A 23,713-nucleotide genomic window follows, 5' to 3' on the forward strand; every position below is an offset into this window, starting at 1 on the left:
AACAAAATAATCTATTACCAGTGTGATCATATACTGTAGCTAACATGTTGAAATATCATTTCTAAATGGTCTGAGAACAACATTAGCAGGGCAATTCAAGCTTAGCCAATATGCAGTGATAATGTACTGGGCCTATAGCCTACTGCACAAACCTCATTGCTACAGAACTGGTTTTAATTGGTTAATGTTGCATAGGCTTATGTTTTTTAAGTCATGTTTATAAAGAGAAATCTCAGCGGTAGATCATCGGCTTGCGTTTTGACTCAAGAAAGTGATCTGAGCTCAGAAAAAGGTTGGTGACCACTGCTGTAGATTACTGCTCTGCATTCATTGCCTTCCTGCCTTGGCAATGTGAGTAGCTTATTACAAGTAGTTCACTGACTTACTCATTGATAATAATAATATAGAAATATAACTTCTCAAAAAATGACCATTGACAATGACTGAGATCTTTAGAGAAATTTCATCAAGAGATATAAATCATGTCAACATATAAATGAGCATTTTTTTGTTCACAAGGATTTTTGATTCCTTTAAAAACATATTTAGTCAAATAAAGGCCAATTAATGTCCTGTCGTGGAAACCCCTCCCCAAAAGGCAGAAGAGCATCAGCAGTGGCTCTGTCTCCTGGAAGCCCGATGTTCCACATTAGAACCAAAAGGACTAAGTAAGTCATGTCAACAAGGCAGGATGAGGTGAGACCGGGACTGGTCCTCTCAATAGGCAGGATGAGGTGAAACCAGGGCCAGTCCTCATTTTTTTTTGCTAAACTGACCACGACGCACCTCCAACAACAATGACAATTTCTCTCAACCAGTGGCATATGAGCTTTTTAGGTGAGCACTGATGCCGCCCTGTGATAAGAAGTGCCCACTTAGTCAAAAGGCAGGGACTCCAAATATGTATCTAGTCCATTCCCAGCATGCCTCTCTAGGGTGCTGCTGGAGAGAGGCAGTGCTACGACGCTCCACATCCCGTCAGATATCTGGTAGAAAGAGGATGTGGCCCGTTTCTGTAGCGGAGATAAAAATGTATGACAATGTAATGAGACGGACACTTTTTACATCATGCAGGTTTCTCTGATCAAATAGCCTGACCTAAAAATGTCACTCAATCAAATAAATAAAAACGCTGACATGTTAACAAACAACATATTGTAAAAAAACAGGACTGGTCAAAGTTAAATGGACAACCAGGCTACTCACAACGGCTGTCCAGTAGTTTAAAATGTCATGGTCCGTGGTTTCAGGTTGTATCCAAATTGATTAGTCAACAGGAATCGGGACCAATACATCCAATGCAACAGCCTGTTTTACAAACGGTGGGCCCACCACATGAGCATTCATAAGATAACATTGCAGGACATGGTAGGCTACACCCCAGTAAGAACACACCAACGTCTTTTATTTGGTCTTGTCCAGAACGGCCATCTTTTTTTAAATCAGTGTTTTACAAACGGTATGGACATACATAGACGGGCGTTCCTAAAATAAGAATTCAGTCAACACTGTAGACCAGGGACAGGCAACACCAGACCTCTGGGGACTGACCCTGGTTCTGTAGCACTCAAAGATTGAAAAACAGACGCTGATTTTTTAAAGAAACCCATCATAAAAATACAGTTCTCTAATTATCAACAATATTCCTTAAAAAAACAAATAAAATAAAACTTTTATTAGACTGTTGATAACTGGTAATTTACAGAAACATTGAAGGATAGACATAAGATTTGATGTCATGGTGTTGATGTAAAAAAAAAAATGGCTCCAAAGCAAAAAAATGACATTTCTATTTACAAGTCACGCAAATACAACAATGGATGTTCTGCAAATTATTTGGGCTTTTAAATATATTTTTAATCAAATATCAGATTTGACACAGTTGACAAATTTGTGCTTGTAACTAAAACCACATTAACATAGGTGTTTAAAATTATGTTTAAAAAAATTGTGCTCACACTTAAATGGTACCAACCTCAAGGATATTAAAGGACTACAAGGACTCCCCACACATCTAAAAAATATAATGAAAATACTTGATCAATCATTAATTATTGTTTTTAAAGGAGAGAATGTGATTCTCAGCCAGAAGTACTGGCAGCTTTTCTAGAAGAGGTCACCCACACAACTCTAATCATTTAAGTGTTGAGTAATGATTCTCTAAAACTCGAAACCCTTGAAACTGGCACCTTGGCACAAAGTGTAATCAAAAATGAAAATGAAAGCCCATGTTGAGAGGGGAAATTACAGTCATCTCAGCTCTAGTGTAGGGCTGGACACAGATGSCCCCCTGTTCAGAAAAATGGGTAAAGGTATGAGTTTTAGTTAATCTAATTAGATAGTTTCAACAAATAAATAAATACAATACCGTTCAAAAGTTTGGAGTCACTTCGAAATTTCCTTGTTTTCCATGAAATCGAATACATTAAATTGGTTTTAAAAATGAATAGGAAATATAGTCAGACGTTGACAAGGTTATAAATAATGATTTTTAATTGGAATAATAATTGTGTCCTTCAAACTTTGCTTTTTGCAGCAATTACACACCCTTGCAGACCTTTGGCATTATAGTTGTCATTTTTGTTGAGTTAATTTGAGAGATTTTCACCCATGCTTCCGAAGAACCTCAAACTAGACACTAATGTACTTGTCCTCTTGCTCAGTTGTGCATGGTGCCTCCCACTCATCTTTCTATTCTGGTAGAGCCAGTTTGCGCTTGCTTCTGTGAAGGGAGTAAGTCTTAAGTTTTTGGCAAGTTTCTCCGGCCCGGATAGCCTTCATTTCTCAGAACAAGAATAAGATTACGAGTTCAGAAGAAAGTTTTTGTCTCTCGGCCATTTTGAGCCTGTAATCCGAACCCACAAATGCTGATGCCCAGATACTCAACTAGTCTAAAGGCCTGTCTCCTATATTGCTTCTTAAATTCAGAACAACAGTTTTTCATGCTGTGCTTACATAAAAGGCAAAGGTTTTCTAAATGATCAACTTAGCCTATTTTTAAAATTATAAAATCTTGGTTGAGCTAACACAACGATGCATTGGAACACAGGAGTGATGGTTGCTGGATAATGGGCCTCTGTACGTCTATGTATGACACTTGCAATTTTCTAAATGTTGAAATCGCAGCCGTTTCCCAAGGCTACACACATTAACGAATGTCTACACTGTACTTTGATAATTTGATGTTATTTTAAGGGACAAAAAAATGGCTTTCCTCAAAAATAAGGACACTTTCTAAAGTGACGCCAAACTTTTAGATATATGTGACATCTTGCATGATCAGTAAATCACTTTGGATTAAAACATTCTGCAAATGGCATATACTTATTATTATTATACAATAAATATAATATCCTAATAAATCTCGCGATGCATCGAAGTACTACATTTAAGTCCTTGCGTCCAGGAGTCCTTACATAAGTTTGCCTCTGGGATGGAAAACATAGATGACATAGGATAAGCAGTTGTTGGGATTGCTTTTGACTTCAGAGTACCCCACTTAGAACACAGAGATCCTACGATGGGTTATATGGGGTATACCATATTAAAAGTAAAATGGATTAGTATTTAACCACGACATATCAGAAATAGAGCATAAAGAAGGACAGTGTCAAGCTCTGCTCATAATAATATAAGGCTCCAAATAGTAGAACACATGTTCAAGAGGCTGCTCATGCACTAAATAGCTCATATGTAGTTGGCTGTCTGGCAGGGGATGAATCGTCACACACTAATACAGCAGGAGCCAGAGTTAATTTAGGAAGGGGAACTAAACTCACCCGGGTTTTGATCTTGAGGTTCTTCAGGTGGGCGGGGCTCTACAGGTCACCTCCTCTAACTACTTCACTGCTACATAAGCTAATACCAGTTAACTCACCCCGGTGTACTCCTCTAACTACTAACTATACTAGTAACTTCGCCCCAAGGTGTTACTCCTTATACTCAAAAAAACTATGCTACTAACTTACTAGTAACTCACGCCCAGCGTGTAGCTCCTTTCGTAACTACTAATATCACTAGTCAACTCTATCGCCAGGTCGTACTACCTCTAACGTACTAACTATACTAGTAACCGTCACCCAGGTGTACTCCTCTAACTACACTAGTAACTACCCAGGTGTAGGTCTTCAGATTCCTCAGGTGGCCGGACTTCTGCAGGCTGTATCTCTCCGTCTAATACACTGGTACTCCCCCCGTGTGGTCTTCAGATTCTTCGACGGTGGCGGATCTCCTTGTCAGGTTACTCCTCTAGACTATATCTAGTTATCGTCACCCCAGGTGTTCCTCTAAACTACATAGTAACGTGCCCGCCAGTGTGTAGGTTTCAGATTCTTCAGGTGCGACGTCATACTGCGGTGTTACTCTCTAACTGACACTAGCTAACTCACCCCACCAGGGTCGTACTCGCTCTAACTAGGATAGTAACTTCTACCAACGAGGTGTACGTCCGCTCCTAACTACCTAGTAACTGCACCCCAGGTGGTAGGTCTTTCGATGACGTTACGCTTCAGGATCGGCCGGATCGTGCCAGGTTTGTACCACTCTCACCTCGGCTGGCTGGTGTTGAATCCAACACTCTTGGTGAGCGCTGGACGTGCACATCGGTAGCTGTTCGAAAGGCCAGGTCTGTCTGCATGCGTCGGGATGTCCACACCGTTCTTCAGGAGCTCGGATGCTGATTGTCAGGGAGGTGGAAGCAGCTCCATGACAGAATCAGGGTGTTTCCTTCCCATGTTTCCCGCTGGGTTAACGGCTTGACACCTGCCCTTTGGGGAACTACAGGGGGAGGAGGGAAATGGTAAACTGTCAGGCACCACAATGATTTTACATGAATTTTTCCAAAATTTAAAAATGTCAATAGCTCCTTGGTCAGTGTCCTATCTGACTTCAAACAGGTCAGAACTGTCACTGAACGATACATTCATACCGCACACTCTGATGTTTGGTCTACGTTGCATCGGCTCATGTTATTGTGCGCGAGGACCGGTAAATCTGTAAAGTCTTTTGCAGCCTTCCCATTTTCAACCATGGGTGTTCAAAAAAAACGTTTGAAGTTAACAAAGGTGTTCCAGCCCTCGCAATAACTAATCTTTTCAACATGGAACATGAAAAGATCGCAAATGGCTGTTGTGGTTTGGACCAAGGACAGAGAGGTGTGCTCGCGAGAAGGAGAACGGTGTGGTTTGGATCCAAAGGACAGGAGAGGTGTTTCGAGAGAGGACGAGGTGTGGTTTGACAAAGGACCAGGAGAGGATGTTTCGAGAGAGGAAGGTGTGGTATGGACCAAAGGACAGGAGAGGTGTTCCGCAGAGAGGAGAGGTGGTGGTTTTGGACCAAGGACAGGAGAGGTGTTCGAAAACAGAGGTGCTCCTAAAGGAAGGCTTCTACTTTTAAAGCTCTACTTTTTAAAATAATCCATCTTTCCCAGAAACAAGTTCTCTCAGGCCGATTCAGCCGCTTGTTATAGACCCCCTCAGGCCCCAGCTGTGGCACTGGTACACCCTAAGTGATTGATTGCCCATCATCTAATCTTCAGAGCTCGTGCTGCTAGTGACTAAACTGGGGACATGCTTAACAACCCCCGGCCAATCCTACCAATCTTAAAGCTTGATGCCCTCAATCTCAACACAAATTATCAATTAACTACGCAGGTACAACCCCAAAATCCTGTAAACACGGGCACCCTCATGCTGTCATCCTACTAACTCGCCTCCAAATACACATCTACTGTCTCAACCAGGATCATCAGCGATCACAGCCTCATTGCTCTGCGTCCGTAATGGTCTGCGGTCAAATGACCAACCCTCATCACTGTCAAACGCTCGGCTAGAAACACTTCAACGACAGCAGGTTCTAATCGACCTGGTGCCCGGTAATCCTGGAAGGATATCGACCTCATCCCGATCAGTCGTAGGATGCCCTGGTTATTCTTTAAAAGTGCCTCCTCACCATCTTAAATAACAGTGCCCCTTTCAAATGTAGAACCAAACGAGTGTACGCCTTGGTTATCCCGACCAGACCTTGACCAGCACAAAAACATCCTGTGCGTACTTGCATTAGCATTGAAACAGCCCCCGCGCATATGCAGCTTCTCAGGGAAGTTAGGAACCAATATACACAGGCAGTTTAGGAAAGGCAAAGGCTAAAAGCTTTTAAAACAGAAATTTGCATCCTGTATATATATATCTATATATATCGTTTTGGGACACACTGTAAAGTCCATGGAGAAAAGAGCACTCACTCCACCCCAGCTGCCCTGCCACTGGGCTGGACACACCAGTCACCACGATAAATCCGCAATAACTTGAGTTTTTTCATAAGCATTTCTTCTACGGCTGGCCATGCTTTCCCCTGGCTAACCGCTAAACACGTCAATCAGCCCTGCAACCCCACAGCAACTCTGCCCAAGCCTCCATCACCTTTCTCCTTTCACAAAATCCAGATAGCTGATGTTCTGAAAGAGCTGGTGCAAAATCTGACCCCTACAAATCAGCCGGGCTAAGACAATCTGGACCCTCCTCTTTCTAAAATTCATTCGCCGAAAATTCTCTGCAAACACCCTATTACTAGTCTTTTATCAACCTCTTTCGTATCGTCTGAGATCCCCACAAGATTAGGAAAGCTGCCCGCGGGTCATATCGCTCTTCAAAGGGGGACGACACTCTAGACCAAACTGCCCAGACCCTATAATCCATCCTACGCCTGGCCTGTCTAAGATCTTTGAAAGCCAAAGTTTAACAAAGCAGCATCACCGACCCCCCATTTTGAATCCCACACGTACCTTCTCCGCTATGCCAATCTGGTTTCCGAGCTGGTCATGGGTGCACGCTCAGCCAGCTCAAGCGTCCTAACCGATTTCATAACTGCGATGCATAAAAGAGACAATACTGTGCAGCGTCTTCATCGACCTGGGCAAGGCTTTCGACTCTGTCAAAATCACCAATTCTTATCGCAGACTCAACAGCGCTTGGTTTCTCACATATTGGCCTCGCCTGTTCGCCAAACTACTTTCCTGATCGAGTTCGTCGTATGCTCAAATTGAGGCCTGTTGTCCAGACTCTGGCAGTCTCTCATGGGGGTACCACAGGATTCAATCATTGGGTGTCCGACTCTTTTCTCTGTTATATCAAATCAATTTATTTGTCACATACACATATCAACGATGTTGCTCTTGCTGCGGGGTGGATTCTCTGAATCCACTCTCTTGCAGACGAACCATTCTTGTAATACTTCTGGCCCTCTTTGACACTGTTAACTAACCTACAGATGAGCCTTCAATGTCATACAACTCTCCTTCTGTGGCCTCAACTGCTCTTTAAAATGCTAGTACACTAACATGCCATGCTCTCAAACAATGATGCTGCCGCACTGCCAGCCCGTCCAGCATCACTACTCTGGACGGTTCTGACTTAGAATATGTGGACACTACAAATCCTAGGTGTCTGGTAAGACTGTAAAACTCTCCTTCCAGACTCAACTTAAGCATGCTCCAATCCAAAATGTAATCTAGAACCGGCTTCCTATTCCGCAACAAACGCTCCTTCACGTTTTTCGCCGCCAAAAAACGATTCCCTACGTAGAAACGCTATCTACCTGATCCTTCTGACTTCGGCGATGTCATCTAACAAAATAGCCTCCAACACTGCTATATCACAAGACTGATGCAGTCTTTCACAGGTGCCATCCGCTTTTGGTCACCAAAAGCCCCATTACTACACACCACACTGGCGACTGTATGTCTCGTTGGCTTGGCCCTCGCTACGTATTGCGTCGGCCAGACCCCATCTGGCTTCAGGTCATGTAGTCTTTGGCTTAGGTAAGCTCCAGCCTTAATCTCAACTCCACTGGTCACCATAGGCAGCCACCACCGTCCAGCGTAACGCGCTCCAGCAGTGTATATCTCACTGGTCATCCCAAAGCCACTCCTCCTTCGGACGCCTTTCCTTCAGTTTCTGCTGCCAATGACTGGGAACGAAACTGCAAAAATCACTGAGCTGGAGACTCATATCTCCCTCACTAGCTTTAAGCACACAGCTTGTCAGAAGCAAGCTCACAGATCCACTGGCACATAGCCCCATCCAACTTACCTCATCCCCCTACTGTTATTATTTATTTTGCTCTTTTGCACCCCAGTATCTTACTCGCCACTCATCCTGCACATCTTCACTGCCAGTGTTTTAATTGCTAATTATTGTAATTACTTCGCTCATATGGCTATTTATTGCCTTACCTTTCCCTCATCCTACCTCATTGCACAACTGTAATATAGAGCTTTTTTGTATTGTATTATTGACTGATGTTGTTTGTTGTCGCACCGCTTTGCTTTATTTTGCCAAGTCGCAGTTGTAATTGAAAATCTTGTTCTCACTGGCCTAACCGGTTAAACTAACACGTTAAATGAAATATAATAAGGTGCACCAGGAGACCTCCTGAAAAACAATGTTTCATATGTATTTTAATTCGGCCCAGTAATAGGCAGGGATTTGTCAGAGTGAGCTTGATAACGTGAAATAATCATTTTCATAGCATCCCTTTCATATTACTGTACATTTAACACAAATCCTTCTACTGTGAGTATTAGCACGCCGGTTACATAACCCGATAGTGACTTGATATTTGAGTGCATTCACAACAAGCCACCTGCAGACAACTTACAAAATGCTATATAGCGCATTTGAGAGTTCCTTAGTCTGATGAAAATAGTTAGTTGATGCATGGCCTACTATTTATAACTGGGCAAATAAATTCCTACGTCTTTTGTTGTAACACCAAAATGTATAACATTCCAACCACAACTACACGTTGAAACTACAGTTTTTGTCCTGTGCAGTGATCAACTTACATTTTGATCGATTTCTTTTTTGTATTTCTGAGTGACGTAAAAGGTATCGACAGTGATTAATTCACTTTTAATGTCATTACAGAAAACATAGAACAACAACAACAAAATAATAGAGTTAACGACACATTCGAAACAGAGCGTGTCATGAAACTGGCAAATAAAGACGACAATGGAAAGGGAAATATTGATGACGGACAGAAATTCAGTCAACAGCAACTAGATCACTACTCCAGAGACAAGAGGGACAGAAGGTGAGGCAGAGAGACTCTAGAGGACAGGAAAGATGACACACAAGCACAAAGTGACAATGTTTTTATATCTCCAAATGTTGAAGGATTGTGATCGTTTGTTTTCAGTTCATGTTTAAGAGGACAATATCTCTTCTAAATGTGTTTAATTTGCATATCGCAGGTCACAGCTCTGTGGCGAAGAAACCCTTGCGAGACGGCGGTTGTTGTTGTGAGGTCTACAGACAAGTCCTCTTTCCTTCTCCATCATTCAGAGTTTAAAACTCTGCAGCCCCACAAATGGCTTGTGGGTAATAAATACTAGTCATAACATGACAATAAGCATAAAAAAAATAAAAAATAAAAATTCTAAACATATTGTGTAAAAGAAATCATACAGTATGAGGGATGAACACAGAAGTACATTAGATGTGCACCTAACCAAGTCTAAGGACAAGTACTATCATTATGTAGTTAACTGGAATTGGAGTTGAATGTCTAAGGACATGTACTATCATTATGTAGTTAACTGGAATTGGAGTTGAATGTCTAAGGACATGTACTATCATTATGTAGTTAACTGGAATTGGAGTTGGATGTTTCTGATGATGATACACCTGAATATTTATGGCCCTTATTCTGTCACTGTAAAGTAAATAGTGAAGATGTTGACCCCTGCTGGACAGGAAGAGAAGGAGGAATCGGAACACACTGCATTCTAATTCAGGTCTTAGTTATTATTCCATTGTACTGGATCTAATACATATTAGTATTTTACATACATTCATAAGTGTAATAATTTTTTATGACATACTGTGAAAAATTATCTTGGCTGCTGGCTCTGTCACTTCCAGACATGCGCAGAGCAGACTGAAAGGGGAAGGGTAACTCTTGACTTGAACCACAGGGGTTCTCTGTAAAGAGAGAGTCATCCAAAAGGCAGACACACCCCTTAACTTCCAGTTGGCACCGTTGACCTGTATGTATTCTCTTCTGATTGGCTCTGTGATGCACAGTCTGGCAGTCGGACTAAAGTGCCAGAGGTAATGAGGAGAGACATCCTCCTTTGTATTTATGGGAACAGATATATCCAAACACTTTGGATCCTATTCTTTGACCGTTAGAAGACACAACGCATCAATGCAACAACATATTTTTGTCACTTAATATTTTTTTCTTAAAGTCTACAAACGCTCTACATTTATTCACTCTGTGATCGGGTTGGATCCTTATTGCTACTTTTATTATTGTCCTGTAAATGGTTCAGTGCCTATAATTTAGGTTGTGTGTAGAATGGGGCATAAAGGAAATTACCTCTACTAGATTATAGTGATAAGGAAATCAGCATACAATTTTGGCCTGCGTATTCATTTGCCTGTAACTAATCAGAATTCCATTATGTTTACATAAAAAAGAGAATACTTCAAAATGAGAAGATCCTGTCATGGAAAAGACGACTGGATGGACATAAAGTGGAAAGGAGGGGAAATAACTCCCACCATGCAGCAGGACACCTTCAGCTGCGGGGTCTTTGTAATGCAGGTTTGATAGTTATATTTTCAATAATGAATGGTTAGCTGTTATGTGACAATTAGGTAAAAAACTATATTTTATTTTTTGGTGTTGACAGCCAAGGAAGTGGCACAGAACTTCCCCAACATCCCAAATTGATATAGAACCTTCACAAAAACACATGGCGCAACTGCGAAAAGAAATGGCTGAGGATATACTAAAAATGTCTGATATGTAATGACATTTAATTCAAAATACATGTTTTATTTTATGTAGTNTGGACCAAGGACAGGAGAGGTGTTCGAGAGAGGAGAGGTGTGGTTTGGACCAAGGACAGGAGAGGTGTTCGAAAACAGAGGTGCTTAAAGGAAGGCTTCTACTTTTAAAGCTTCTACTTTTAAAGATCCACCTTTCCAGAAACAAGTCTCTCACCATTGCCGTTTGCTATAGACCACCTTCTGCCCCCAGCTGTGCCCTGGACACCATATGTGAATTGATTGCCCCCTATCTATCTTCAGAGCTCGTGCTGTTAGGTGACCTAAACTGGGACATGCTTAACACCCCAGCCATCCTACAATCTAAGCTTGATGCCCTCAATCTCACACAAATTATCAATGAACCTACCAGGTACCACACCAAAGCGTAAACACGGGCACCCTCATAGATATCATCCTAACCAACCTGCCCTTCAAATACACCTCTGCTGTCTGCAACCAGGATCTCAGCGATCACTGCCTCATTGCCTGCATCCGTAATGGGTCTGCGGTCAAACGACCACCCCTCATCACTGGAATGACTGGAACGAACTGCAAAAATCACTGAAGCTGGAGACTCATATCTCCCTCACTAGCTTTAAGCACCTGCTGTCAGAGCAGCTCATAGATCACTGCACCTGTACATAGCCTGTACATCTGTAAATAGCCCATCCAACTACCTCATCGCCATACTGTTATTTATTTTGCACCTTTGCACCCCATTATTTCTACTCGCACACTCATCTCCTGCACATTATCACTCCAGTGTTTAATTGCTATATTGTAATTATTTCACCACCATGGCCTATTTATTGCTGTACCTTCCTCATCCTACCTCATTTGCACAAACTGTATATAGACTTTTGTATTGTATTATTGACTGTATGTTTGTTTATTCCATGTGTAACTCTGTGTTGTTGTTTGTGTCACACCGCTTTGCTTTATCTTGGCCTGGTCACAGTTGTAAATGAGAACTTCTCAACTGGCCTACCTGGTTAAATAAAGGTGAAATAAAATAAGGAGCACAGGTAGACCTCATGATAAAACAATGTTTCATATGTTCTTTTTAATCCCAGTAATAGGCAGGGATTTGTCAGTCAGAGTCAAATCAAATAAAATGTATTTATATAGCCCTTCTTACATCAGCTGATATCTCAAAGTGCTGTACAGAAACCCAGCCTAAAACCCCAAACAGCAAGCAATGCAGGTGTAGAAGCACGGTGGCTAGGAAAAACTCCCTAGAAAGGCCAGAACCTAGGAAGAAACCTAGAGAGGAACCAGACTCTGAGGGGTGGCCAGGCCTCTTCTGGCTGTGCCGGGTGGAGATTATAACAGAGTGAGCTTGATAACGTGAAATAATCATTTTCATAGCATCCCTTTCATATTACTGTACATTTAACACAAATCCTTCTACTGTGAGTATTAGCACACCGGTTACATAACCTGATAGTGACTTGATATTTGAGTGCATTCACAACAAGCCACCTGCAGACAACTTACAAAATGCTATATAGCGCATTTGAGAGTTCCTTAGTCTGATGAAAATAGTTATTGATGCATGGCCTACTATTTCTAACTGGGAAAATAAATTAAATTAAAATAAATTCCTACGTCTTTTGTTGCAACACCAAAACGTATAACATTCCAACCACAACTACACGTTGAAACTACAGTTTTTGTCCTGTGCAGTGATCAACTTACATTTTGATCGATTTTTTTTTGTATTTCTGAGTGACGTAAAAGGTATCGACATAGTGATTAATTCACTTTTAATGTCATTACAGAAAACAACAACAAAATAATAGAGTTAACGACACATTAGAAACAGAGCGTGTCTTGAAACTGGCAAATAAAGACGACAATGGAAAGGGAAATATTGATGACGGCCAGAAATTCAGTCAACACCAACTAGATCACTAATCCAGAGAAAAGAGGGGCAGAAGGTGAGGCAGAGAGACTCTAGAGGACAGGAAAGATGACACACAAGCACAAAGTGACAATGTTTTTATATCTCCAAATGTTGAAGGATTGTGATCGTTTGTTTTCAGTTCATGTTTAAGAGGACAATATCTCTTCTAAATGTGTTTAATTTGCATATCGCAGGTCACAGCTCTGTGGCGAAGAAACACTTGCGAGACGGCGGTTGTTGTTGTGAAGTCTACACACAAGTCCTCTTTCCTTCTCCATCATTCAGAGTTTAAAACTCTGCAGCCCCACAAATGGCTTGTGGGTAATAAATACTAGTCATAACATGACAATAAGCATTTATTTTTATTTTTATTATTTTATATCACAATTCTAAACATATTGTGTAAAAGAATGCATACAGTATGAAGGATGAACATAGAAGTACATTAGATGTGCACCTAACCAAGTCTAAGGACATGTAATATCATTATGTAGTTAACTGGAATTGGAGTTGAATGTCTAAGGACATGTAATATCATTATGTAGTTAACTMMAATTGGAGTTGAATGTCTAAGGACATGTAATATCATTATGTAGTTAACRGGAATTGGAGTTGAATGTCTAAGGACATGTAATATCATTATGTAGTTAACTGGAATTGGAGTTGAATGTCTAAGGACATGTACTATCATTATGTAGTTAACTGGAATTGGAGTTGGATGTTTCTGATGATGTACACCTGAATATTTGTGGCCCTTATTCTGTCACTGTAAAGTAAATAGTGAAGATGTTGACCCCTGCTGGACAAGAAGAGAAGGAGGAATCGGAACACGCTGCATTCAAATTCAGGTCTTAGTTATTATTCCATGGTACTGGATCTAATACATATTAGTATTTTACATACATTCATAAGTGTAATAATTTTTTATGACATACTGTGAAAAATTATCTTGGCTGCTGGCTCTGTCACTTCCAGACATGTGCAGAGCAGACTGAAAGGGGAAGGGTAACTCTTCACTTGAACCACAGGGGTTCTCTGTAAAGAGAGAGTCATCCAAAAGGCAGACACACCCCTCGACTTCCAGTTGGCACCGTTGACCTGTATGTATTCTCTCCTGATTGGCTCTGTGATGCACAGTCTGGCAGTCTGACTAAAGTGCCAGAGGTAATGAGGAGAGACATCCTCCTTTGTATTTATGGGAACAGATATATCCAAACACTTTGGATCCTATTCTTGGACCGTTAGAAGACACAACGCATCAATGCAACAACATTTTTTGGGGATGAAACTGTCACTTCATATTTTTTTCTTAAAGTCTACAAACGCTCTACATTTATTCACTCTGTGATCGGGTTGGATCCTATATGCTACTTTTATTATTGTTCTGTAAGTGGTTCAGTGCCTATCATTTAGGCTGTGTGTAGAATGGGGCATAAAGGAAATTACCTCTACTAGATTATAGTGATAAGGAAAACAGCATACAATTTTGGCCTGCATATTCATTTGCCTGTAACTAATCAAAATTCCATTATGTTTACAATAAAAAGAGAATACTTCAAAATGAGAAGATCCTGCCATGGTAAAGACGACTGGATGGACATAAAGTGGAAAGGAGGGGAAATAACTCCCACCATGCAGCAGGACACCTTCAGCTGCGGGGTCTTTGTAATGCAGGTTTGATAGTTATATTTTCAATAATGAATGGTTAGCTGTTATGTGACAATTAGGTAAAAAACTATATTTTATTTTTTGGTGTTGACAGCCAAGGAAGTGGCACAGAACTTCCCCAACATCCCAAATTGATATAGAACCTTCACAAAAACACATGGCGCAACTGCGAAAAGAAATGGCTGAGGATATACTAAAAATTTCTGATATGTAATGACATTTAATTCAAAATACATGTTTTATTTTATGTAGTTGTGTGGGACAGCCATATGTTCAGTTCAAGCCTATGATTTCAGAGTTCAACAAAGCCAACAACTGCATCATGGGTGCCCCTGATAAAGAACCTGGATGTGGCCCAAAGACTGACTGGGRTGGTAACTTTATTTAACATGTTTATAATCTTTTGACAACAGTGARGGCATGTKAGACAATTTATAATATAACACAAWGGATGGCTAATTCGTCATTGATATTATTTATAACGTGTTATGCTTTGTTTTGTTTTAGATGGAATGTTTTGCACATGTGCTGTGCCTCGGAATGAAGACAAACGAGTTCAACAGAGTAAAGAACACAAACAGGAAGTGCAGTCTTTGTTGTTGAAAATGTATGCTATACTCCATCCACACTGAAGAGGCTCTGACATGTACATCAACCAGGGATAAAGAGAAAGTTAACACTGTGAAATGTTTCGTACTTATTTGAAGTAAAATGTCTGTTGACGTGATGGAAAAGATTAAAGGTCTACAATTTCTGTTTATTTTGTCATCATGACATTTTTATTCATTGATTTACTGGCCATCATTACTGTGGTTACATGTTCAGTATATGTATTGACCAGCAAACCCACTGCAGCCTACCTCACTAGCTCACTCTCCATCCCTGCTTTGGACAATTAATAGCATGACTCTCGTACTTTGCCCTTTTCCTTTATGGTTGATATTAACGATGAAAGGACATATTATCTGTCTCTCTCCTATTGTGTACCGCTGTTAAACACTGTGGAAAAATAAACAAAAACAGGGAATATAAGTACTTAGAACTACCAATTATTATATATAAATATTAAAGAAAAGGGTAAACACAACACTGGACTGAACCCTTTAATTGTCAAACTAATATTAATGTACAAATATATAAGAGAGACATGACTAGAGGTTATCCAATATGGGTGTATATCCACTGCACGCTTCTTAGGGACCAAGTGTAACAGTATAACTTTAAACCGTCCCCTCGCCCCGACACGGGCGCGAACCAGGGACCCTCTGCACACATCAACAACTGACACCCACGAAGCGTCGTTACCCATCGCTCCACAAAAGCCGCGGCCCTTGCAGAGCAAGGGGAAACCCTACTTCAGGTCTCAGAGCAAGTGACGTAACCGATTGAAATGCTATTAGCGCGTACCCGCTAACTAGCTAGCCATTTCACATCCGTTACACAAGGAGTTATTGCAATTTAAAACAATGAAAAATGTACGTTACACTGTGTGATTTTACAGTACACAAACAAGAGTGTGCAATATAGAAGGGTAGTCAATGGACATTCTGAACCTTGTTTGAAGTCAGTAGGTCACATGACCAAGGAGTTATTGATATTTACATTTTGGAAAAATTCATGTAAAATCTTGTGAGATGAAAATGGACAAACTAAAGGGCGTGCAATGTGTAGGCCCACCGAGTGGACATTCTGAACCTTGTTTGAAGTTAGTAGGTCTTATGACCAAGGAGATATTGAAATTCAAATGTTTAAAAAGAGTTTGTACTTTGTTTACGCTCCCTAACTAACTAGGAATACAACATTTTGTTCACATTTCCACTTGTTTATTAGCTTTGGAAAGCGAATTAATGTCAAAATGGTGAAAATAAAACCTGTGCAATGTTGTGCGCAATTTTTCCAACATCATAACACTTATTTGGAGTCTGTGGCTCGAGTGGTTTGAAAGCTATTGAGGTTTGAAAGCGCGAATATCCGTTGAATATCCAACTTGAAACGGTCTTTACCTCGGTAAACTATTATGACCCCTCTATGGAAAGGGGAGACTCTCACTAACATGTTTTGCACCTATTACCCCCCCATAGGTGTCATGACTCTTCAACACATACAAACGAATGGCAGTATGGAGGTAGTTTTGTGCCTACAAAAATAAGGGGTTAAATGATATATAGATATAAAACAAACACTTCAAAACCTTACGATTTATTTTTTGACTTGTTTTGCCATTTAAGAATATGTTATTCAATGCGTATATATGAGCACTAATAGTAAACATCAAATTCAATATTTTATCAAGTAATAATAGTTGCCTTTATACTAGGCTTATTGTTTACTTAAAACAATGTTAAGGAAATATCTAATTGTTTTCACGAACGTCATGGGTAACAAAGACAATCCCATCAATAATTATAATGACAAAGTGATAACTTTTACTACTTACATTCTTTTGCGTTTATGAACCCCAGGAAGACGCAGAAAGCGATCACGGACAAAACAGTTTTCATGATTTCTTATAAAACTGCGCCAAACAGAACAAAGACTTTGCAGCCGGTGTCTGATGAACATAAAATATATATTCTTCCTGAAATGTATTAAAGCCGCACCCACTTCGATTGATGCGCCAATTGAAAATCGTACTTCACAGTTGCTATGCAGGCTTCACCTCTCGATGTTTCTCTAGGCTGATCCAGGGTCGTCACTAGTTAACACAGCCACAAAGTCATTATTATGGCTAAACCCCACCCATTTCCACAATTTATCTGACTTTAAACCCAACCTTAACCACACTTAACTTTGTGCCTAACCTTAAATTGAGACCCAAAAGGTTACAGGGCTAGAAGAGAAACAGCTTTTGTGAAATGAACGTGAGAATTGACTTTTCYTAGCAGGTTAGGAGAATTTGGACAAGGTTTGGAAAAGGATTTSCTGAAATGCAAAAAAAAAWATGACTCAAATTTGACAAAAGCTGTATCCCTTCTAGCCATGACAGTCTGTTACAAAGTTGACGCAATCTTCAGTTAACCAGTTACAATGCTGGACATGCATTGATAGAAAGTATGGTAATAAAGTATAGTGTAGGATCTGAAATGTCAACATTGTATCATCACCCATTATAATGCTGTAGACGACTGCTCTGCATGCATTGCCTTCCTGCCTTGGCAACGTGAGTAGGTTAAGTACATTACCGATTGAGTGATTAATGTAACATATCAAAATGGACTTTGAACATTACCGAGTCGATCACAACAAGTTCTTACAGTTAGAGACATTTAATCAAGAAATATCATTAAAAAAGTGCATTTTTGGTCACAATGATTTTGTATTTCTTTAAATTAAAAATATTTAGRCAAATAGTTGTCCAATGTCAATAGTTTACCATTTAATTTTTTTTATCAAACTGAACAGAAAAGTGTTGTATAATACACCGAAAGACAGAAAATATCTTATTTTTTAAGTAATGAAAATACAGTTCTCTACTTAGGAAAATGTGCCCCAAAAAGACCCCATTTATTACTGTTGATAATTGGTCATTTACAGGAATGTTGAAGGATAGACAGAAGATTAGGTGTTATATTGATAAATGACTTCAAACCAAAACAAAGGTTGATATTTACAGGTCACACAAATACATATCACATGGGCTTCCTCTAAAATAATTTGGGCACTTTTTTTGTTTATTTATTTAAATGCTGATCAAATATCAGACTTTACATTACACWGTTGCTTATAGCTAAAACCACATTCAAATAGTGCAAGTTATGGAGTTTGTTTATTTATTTCCATTTTGAGAAAAAGTGTTCAAATCTAATGGTACCAATTTCAAGGAAATTAAAAGTGTTTTTAAAAATCTAAAAATAAAATACTTGATAAAGCCTTTGTTTTTAAAGAGAATGCTCATCAGAAGCTGTGCCATTTGTCAATTAAAAATAGCTTGCCGAAAATCTAACAATTTTGTGTGTAAGTGTTTAGTAATGATTGTCAATTCAAAACCCTTGAAACTGGCACCGTCGCACAAAGTGTAACCAAAAATGAAAACAAAAGCCCAAGTTTGTCATCTCAGCTCTAGTTTAGGGCTGGCACGGATTGGACACCCCAGATGGAATGGCCGCCTGTTTCGAAAGAAAGGTAAAAGTATGAGTTTTAATTCTGATTTAATCTAATTAGTTTCAGTTAATGTAATTAGATACAGTTTCAACAAAGAAATATAATACCTACCAACCATTAAGTCCTGCTCCAGATCCTTACATATCTGCCTCTGGAGAAAACACAACACAGAAAGCATTGTTATTGTTTTACAGACTTCCACAAACTACACGTCTATGTGGCCGATGTGAAATGGCTAGCTAGTTAGCGGTGGTGCGCGCTAATAGTGTTTCAATCAGTGACGTCACTCGCTCTGAGACCTAGAAGTAGTTGTTCCCCTCGCTCTGAGACCTTGAAGTAGTTGTTACCCTTGCTCTGCAAGGGCCGTGGCTTTTGTGGCGCGATGGGTAACTATGCTTCGTGAGTGACTGTGGTTGATGTGTGCAGAGGGTCCCTGGTTCGAGCGAGGAGAGGGACGGAAGCTATACTGTTACATCCATATGAAATCAGTCTCTTACTGTAACTAATGGTTCATCAATTGGTATCTAACTCAATCCAACTACCTCATCCCCATACTGCATTTATTTATTAATCTTGCTCCTTTGCACCCTAGTATCTCTACTTGCACATTCATCTTCTGCACATCTACCATTCCCGTGTTTATTTGCTATATTGGAATTATTTCGCCACCATGGCCTATTTATTGCCATAACTCCCTTATCTTACCTCATTTGCACTCACTGTATATAGACTTTTTGTTTTCTTTTTTTCTACTGTATTATTGACTGTCTGTTTAGTTTATTCCATGTGTAACTCTGTGTTGTTGTATGTGTCGAACTGCTATGCTTTATCTTGGCCAGGTCTCAGTTGCAAATGAGAACTTGTTCCAAACTAGCCTACCTGGTTAAATAAAGGTGAAATAAAAAGACCACATAACACACCTAGCTCTCCAGGGCCCTGTCCAGAAACAACCCCTGTACTTCCTCCCTAGACACTTGTGGAGATGTGAGAGGATAGGCCAGTCAGCTCATGACTGATGTACTAGCCCACTGTACTCAGTAGCATTGTATTCCATGTAGATTTGATATGATTTTTATGTCTTGTGCTCCTCTACTGCAAAATTAATTGACCTCTCTGGGACAAATAAAGTAGAAACTTGAATTGTAGTCAATATGTCAATATAACCGATGTGAAATGGCTAGCTAGTTAGCGGGGTGTGCGCTAATAGCATTTCAATACGGTGAAGTCACTCGCTCTGAGACCTTGAAGTAGTGGTTCCCCTTGCTCTGCAAGAGCCGTGGCTTTTTTTGAGCGATGGGTAACGATGCTTCGAGGGTGGCTGTTGTCTATGTGTGCAGAGGGTCCCTGGTTCGAGGCGAGGGACGGAAGCTATACTGCTACATCAAGAAAATTCCACCTAGCCTATCAGAAGGTCAGGTTCAACCTAAACCAAATCCTTTCAGTTCGCCACAAGTGACTCTAGGGGGTAGGGGCTTCTGTACAGGACCCAGGTCTAGTGATTGGCTTCTGCAGGTGACAGTCATACGTAAACACAGGAGCCAGGGTTAATCAAGGAGGTGGAAATACTAAGGAACTCACCTCAAGTGTACTCCTCTAACTACACTAGTAACTCACCCCAGGTGTACTCCTCTAACTATACTAGTAACTCACCCCAGGTGTACTCCTCTAACTATACCCAGTAACTTCACCCAGGTGTACTCCTCTAACATACCAGTAACTCACCCCAGGTGTACTCCTCTAACTACACTAGTAACTCACCCCAGGTGTACTCCTCTAACTACACTAGTAACTCACCCCAGGTGTACTCCTCTAACTATACCAGTAACTCACCCCAGGTGTACTCCTCTAACTATACCAGTAACTCACCCCAGGTGTAGGTCTTCAGATTCCTCAGGTGACGGACTCTGCAGGTGTACTCCTCTCCGCTGGCTGGTGTGAATCCAACACTCTTGGTGAGGTGGAACTGCCATCCCTGTTCGAAGGCCAGGTCTGTCTGCTTGGCGTCGGGGATCTCCACACCGTTCTTCAGGAGCTGGATGCTGATGTCAGGGGGGTGGAAGCCACTCACGTGACAGATCAGGGTGTTCTTATCGCCAAAGTTGCCAGGGTTACGGCTGTAGACCTGCACTTTGGGGGGAGCTGGTAGAAATACCACATGGAGATTCAAAGCTTTTCATTAGTTAAAAGTTTTATTCCATTTGTAGGTATTGGAATACATAAATATATTCCTTTACATTTCACAGAGGTAGGCTATATATGTTAACAAAGTTATTTCCTAGTAAAGTTCACTTAGGGACAAAGGTCTGAGTTATCAGCCATTTATTATGGCTCGGGCAAATACTGGCTGCCAAAGACAGCAGCCATTTCATTAAAAGTGAAAGTCAAATCTGGAGGGGATTTCCAACCAAAACAAAATGTGGCGTCATGTCAGTCGGCCTATACCAGGTAGGCTATAACATAACCTATCTACTGAAACAATCACTTAACGTTATATTCTGATCAGGTTAAAAACTTTACATTAGGTGACATCACACAACAATTTACAGGCATGCCAGCAAATAGTTGAGGGTAGGCCAGGCCTACATTAAAAATCAATGATTATGATGTAGAAATAATGATTATCTAGCAAAAATGGCAAAAGGTTCATGCAAATTATTTAACTAGGGCTCGAGGTTGTGGTGTACTTCCTCCCACATGACATGACAATGTAGGGTTTACAAGAAACAGTGTTTTATAAATACATTTGGTATTTAAATAAATATCCCGAGTAAAAAAACGTAAAACTAAAATATAAACAGCGTACAAACAAACTGATGGTAAGAAATCGATAAAGAAATGCATATCCAAACGTTGCGGTGACTTTATAAAACAAGATACTTACATTCTTTGGACTCCACAGCGCTGTAAATGAGCCCAAGTACAACGATTGACAGAATCGACTTCATATTTGGTCTAATTCNTAAAACAAGATACTTACATTCTTTGGACTCCACAGCGCTGTAAATGAGCCCAAGTACAACGATTGACAGAATCGACTTCATATTTGGTCTAATTCTGAATCTTTCGTACTCAAATAAGAGAATGGAAAGATCCGTCTGCCTGTGCCTGGCTGTGGAAATAACCTAACTGAAAGTAAGGCAGACAGTCGTATAAATGCTCTCCAGGACCGCCTCCTCTCTACTTTTAAAATCCAATCAAAAATTGTAGATTTCTGTTGTTAGGCTAAAGAAAGCCGCACAGGTTAAATAGTTTATTGGGGAGGACTATAGTCTGGAAATAACCTGAAATCCAGGTGAGTTACCATAATAGCAATTTCGATTTAACATGTATGTCATGAGATAATGTTATTTCACCTAGGCATCCATTTTGAGAATAAATAAATATAGAATAGAATAGTTGTTTGGCCTTTTCAATATTTTGTGTCTCCATTGATCTAATTGTATTTGTATTTATTTAACTTTTATTTAACTAGGCAAGTCAGTTAAGAACAAATTCTTATTTACAATGATGGCCTACCCCGGCCAACGCTGGGTCAATTGTGCGCAGCCCTATGGGATGTGATACAGCCTCGAATCGAACCAGGGACTGTAGTGACGCCTCTTGCACTGAGATGCTGTGCATTAAGACTGCTGCGCCACTCGGGACCCCAAATATATTAGTAATTACAGTGAAAAGTTGCTAGAATGGTTACACACCATTACTTAATACAATATTACAATGCATGTATCTCTTTAAAAATATGTGTATTTATACACTATTTTCAGATTTTATTGAACAGAGGGAGGATGACAGTGGGGAAAGATAGTTTATATCAGGCAGTACGCCGGATTTGAACCCAGGCCGACACCTTAGACGTGCGGCATAGACCACTAGACCACCCTAGGCCACAATACACATACCTCTTTTAATTATGTTTTGAGTTTTAGCATAAAGTTGAGCATAGTCTACTCTACCGCTTTAATAGTTCCCTGAAAAAATGACCCTTTGTCAACAGTTAGTGGTGTGTTGRGCTATTGCAGGTTTCACAGAAATCACGAGCCATGTCACATGACGAACGTTTACAAACCAAGCCGGAAGTGGAGTGAACTGACGCACGTCTACKGGAACAGCTGTGCAAGGGCCCAAAAACAGAAAACATCAGACAGTATTTTAGTCTGAATTAAAGCTGGATCAAGATGACTACACCTGAAAAATARCCTAGGTCTTCAATTGAAGATGATTTCAACTATGGGACAAACGTTGCGACTGCGAGTGTGCAAATCCGGATGGGTAAGAGAAGACCCGTTCTAGTCTATTTACCTAGCTAGCCTAGCTGATGATGGTTGCTAACTAGCAAGCCATTTTATCAATATGTCTAGATTATGCRTTGCCAAATGAAATAAACTATGTGATATTTATTGTGGTGGTAACTAACTAAATGACAGAATCAAATACATCTGCTGCTATAGAATTTAAKTAAATAAATCATGATWRKWWWAYSCRWKRTWAYRMMRRTATCTATTTATTCTCTCTCCCCGGAAAAGATTTTCTGCGCAAGGTATACACCATCCTTTCTCTTCAGATCATCCTGACCACGGCTACCTCTGCTCTCTTCATGTTCTGTGACACCATCAAGGACTTTGTCCATTCAAGGTAAATTGTGAACTATTAGTAGATCTGCATAATTCAATGGGCATTTCTGGGAACCACTGTGGTAGAAGGGTAATGAGGGTGGGTATAATTTGTGGAACGTTCCAAAAAACTTCGTAAATAACAAGGTTGCCAACAAACAACGCATACAAAGTTGTATAGCGGTAGAATAAGATACCAGGTAGAGAGGGTGGGCAATTTCATAACGTTTTTCACTCACCACGATTATTCCTAAGAAATATCTGTCCTCTCTCTGGTAGCCTATGGACAAACATTAAGAATAAGCTACGTGGTGAGGTTGATGCCTATTCGGCAGCTAGTTAGCTAGGTGAATTGATCATGCTACTTTGTATGCCTTGTTTGTTGGCATCCTTGTTATTTACAACGTTTTTGGAACAGATTCCTGTTGGAGCATTCCACAAATTATACCCACCTGGGTAATGATATTGTTATGATAGATATTAGTTAATGATACCCACCTGGGTAATGATATTGGCATGATAGATATTAGTAAATGATACCGAGAGAGATTGGGTAAGAAGAAAGACCGTTCTAGCTATTTACCTAGCTA

At 40.2% G+C, this 23,713-nt stretch overlaps 2 protein-coding genes across 4 annotated transcripts in view; one reads left to right on the forward strand and one right to left on the reverse strand.

Annotated features, from left to right (window-relative positions):
* Positions 1-1,384: 1,384 nt before the first annotated feature.
* On the reverse strand, positions 1,385-21,472 carry LOC112076079 (beta-2-microglobulin). Of its 3 annotated transcripts, none has more exons than XM_024142967.2 (4): positions 21,395-21,472; positions 20,380-20,652; positions 18,629-18,664; positions 1,385-2,290 (listed from the first exon to the last, which is right to left on the reverse strand). In XM_024142967.2, exons 1-3 carry the CDS (start codon positions 21,456-21,458, stop codon positions 18,651-18,653), a joined length of 351 nt encoding a protein of 116 aa, XP_023998735.1. In that variant the 5' UTR covers positions 21,459-21,472; the 3' UTR covers positions 1,385-2,290; positions 18,629-18,650. The 3 variants fall into 3 exon arrangements, with proteins under 3 accessions (XP_023998735.1, XP_023998734.1, XP_023998733.1); XM_024142966.2 differs by lacking the exon at positions 1,385-2,290 and adding an exon at positions 17,853-18,518; XM_024142965.2 differs by lacking the exon at positions 1,385-2,290 and adding an exon at positions 17,853-18,518 and having other exon boundaries at positions 18,625-18,664.
* A 230-nt stretch (positions 21,473-21,702) lies between these two features.
* The window catches only part of tmbim4 (transmembrane BAX inhibitor motif containing 4), an 11,161-nt gene continuing 9,150 nt past the window's right edge, over positions 21,703-23,713 (forward strand). The window contains 2 exon segments of the mRNA XM_024142970.2: positions 21,703-21,805; positions 22,533-22,782. Coding sequence (XP_023998738.2) covers positions 22,689-22,782 — 94 coding nt within the window. The 5' untranslated portion in view covers positions 21,703-21,805; positions 22,533-22,688.

Source organism: Salvelinus sp. IW2-2015, unplaced genomic scaffold, assembly GCF_002910315.2.
Source record: "Salvelinus sp. IW2-2015 unplaced genomic scaffold, ASM291031v2 Un_scaffold3555, whole genome shotgun sequence".
NCBI lineage: Eukaryota > Metazoa > Chordata > Actinopteri > Salmoniformes > Salmonidae > Salvelinus > Salvelinus sp. IW2-2015.

Coding starts and splice junctions, on each gene's coding strand:
- LOC112076079 (XM_024142967.2), bottom strand. CDS start 21,458: ATGAAGTCGATTCTGTCAATCGTTGTACTTGGGCTCATTTACAGCGCT. Junction 20,653..21,394: donor CGCTGTGGAGTCCAAAGAAT/GTAAGTATCTTG, acceptor TATTTCTACCAG/CTCCCCCCAAAGTGCAGGTC.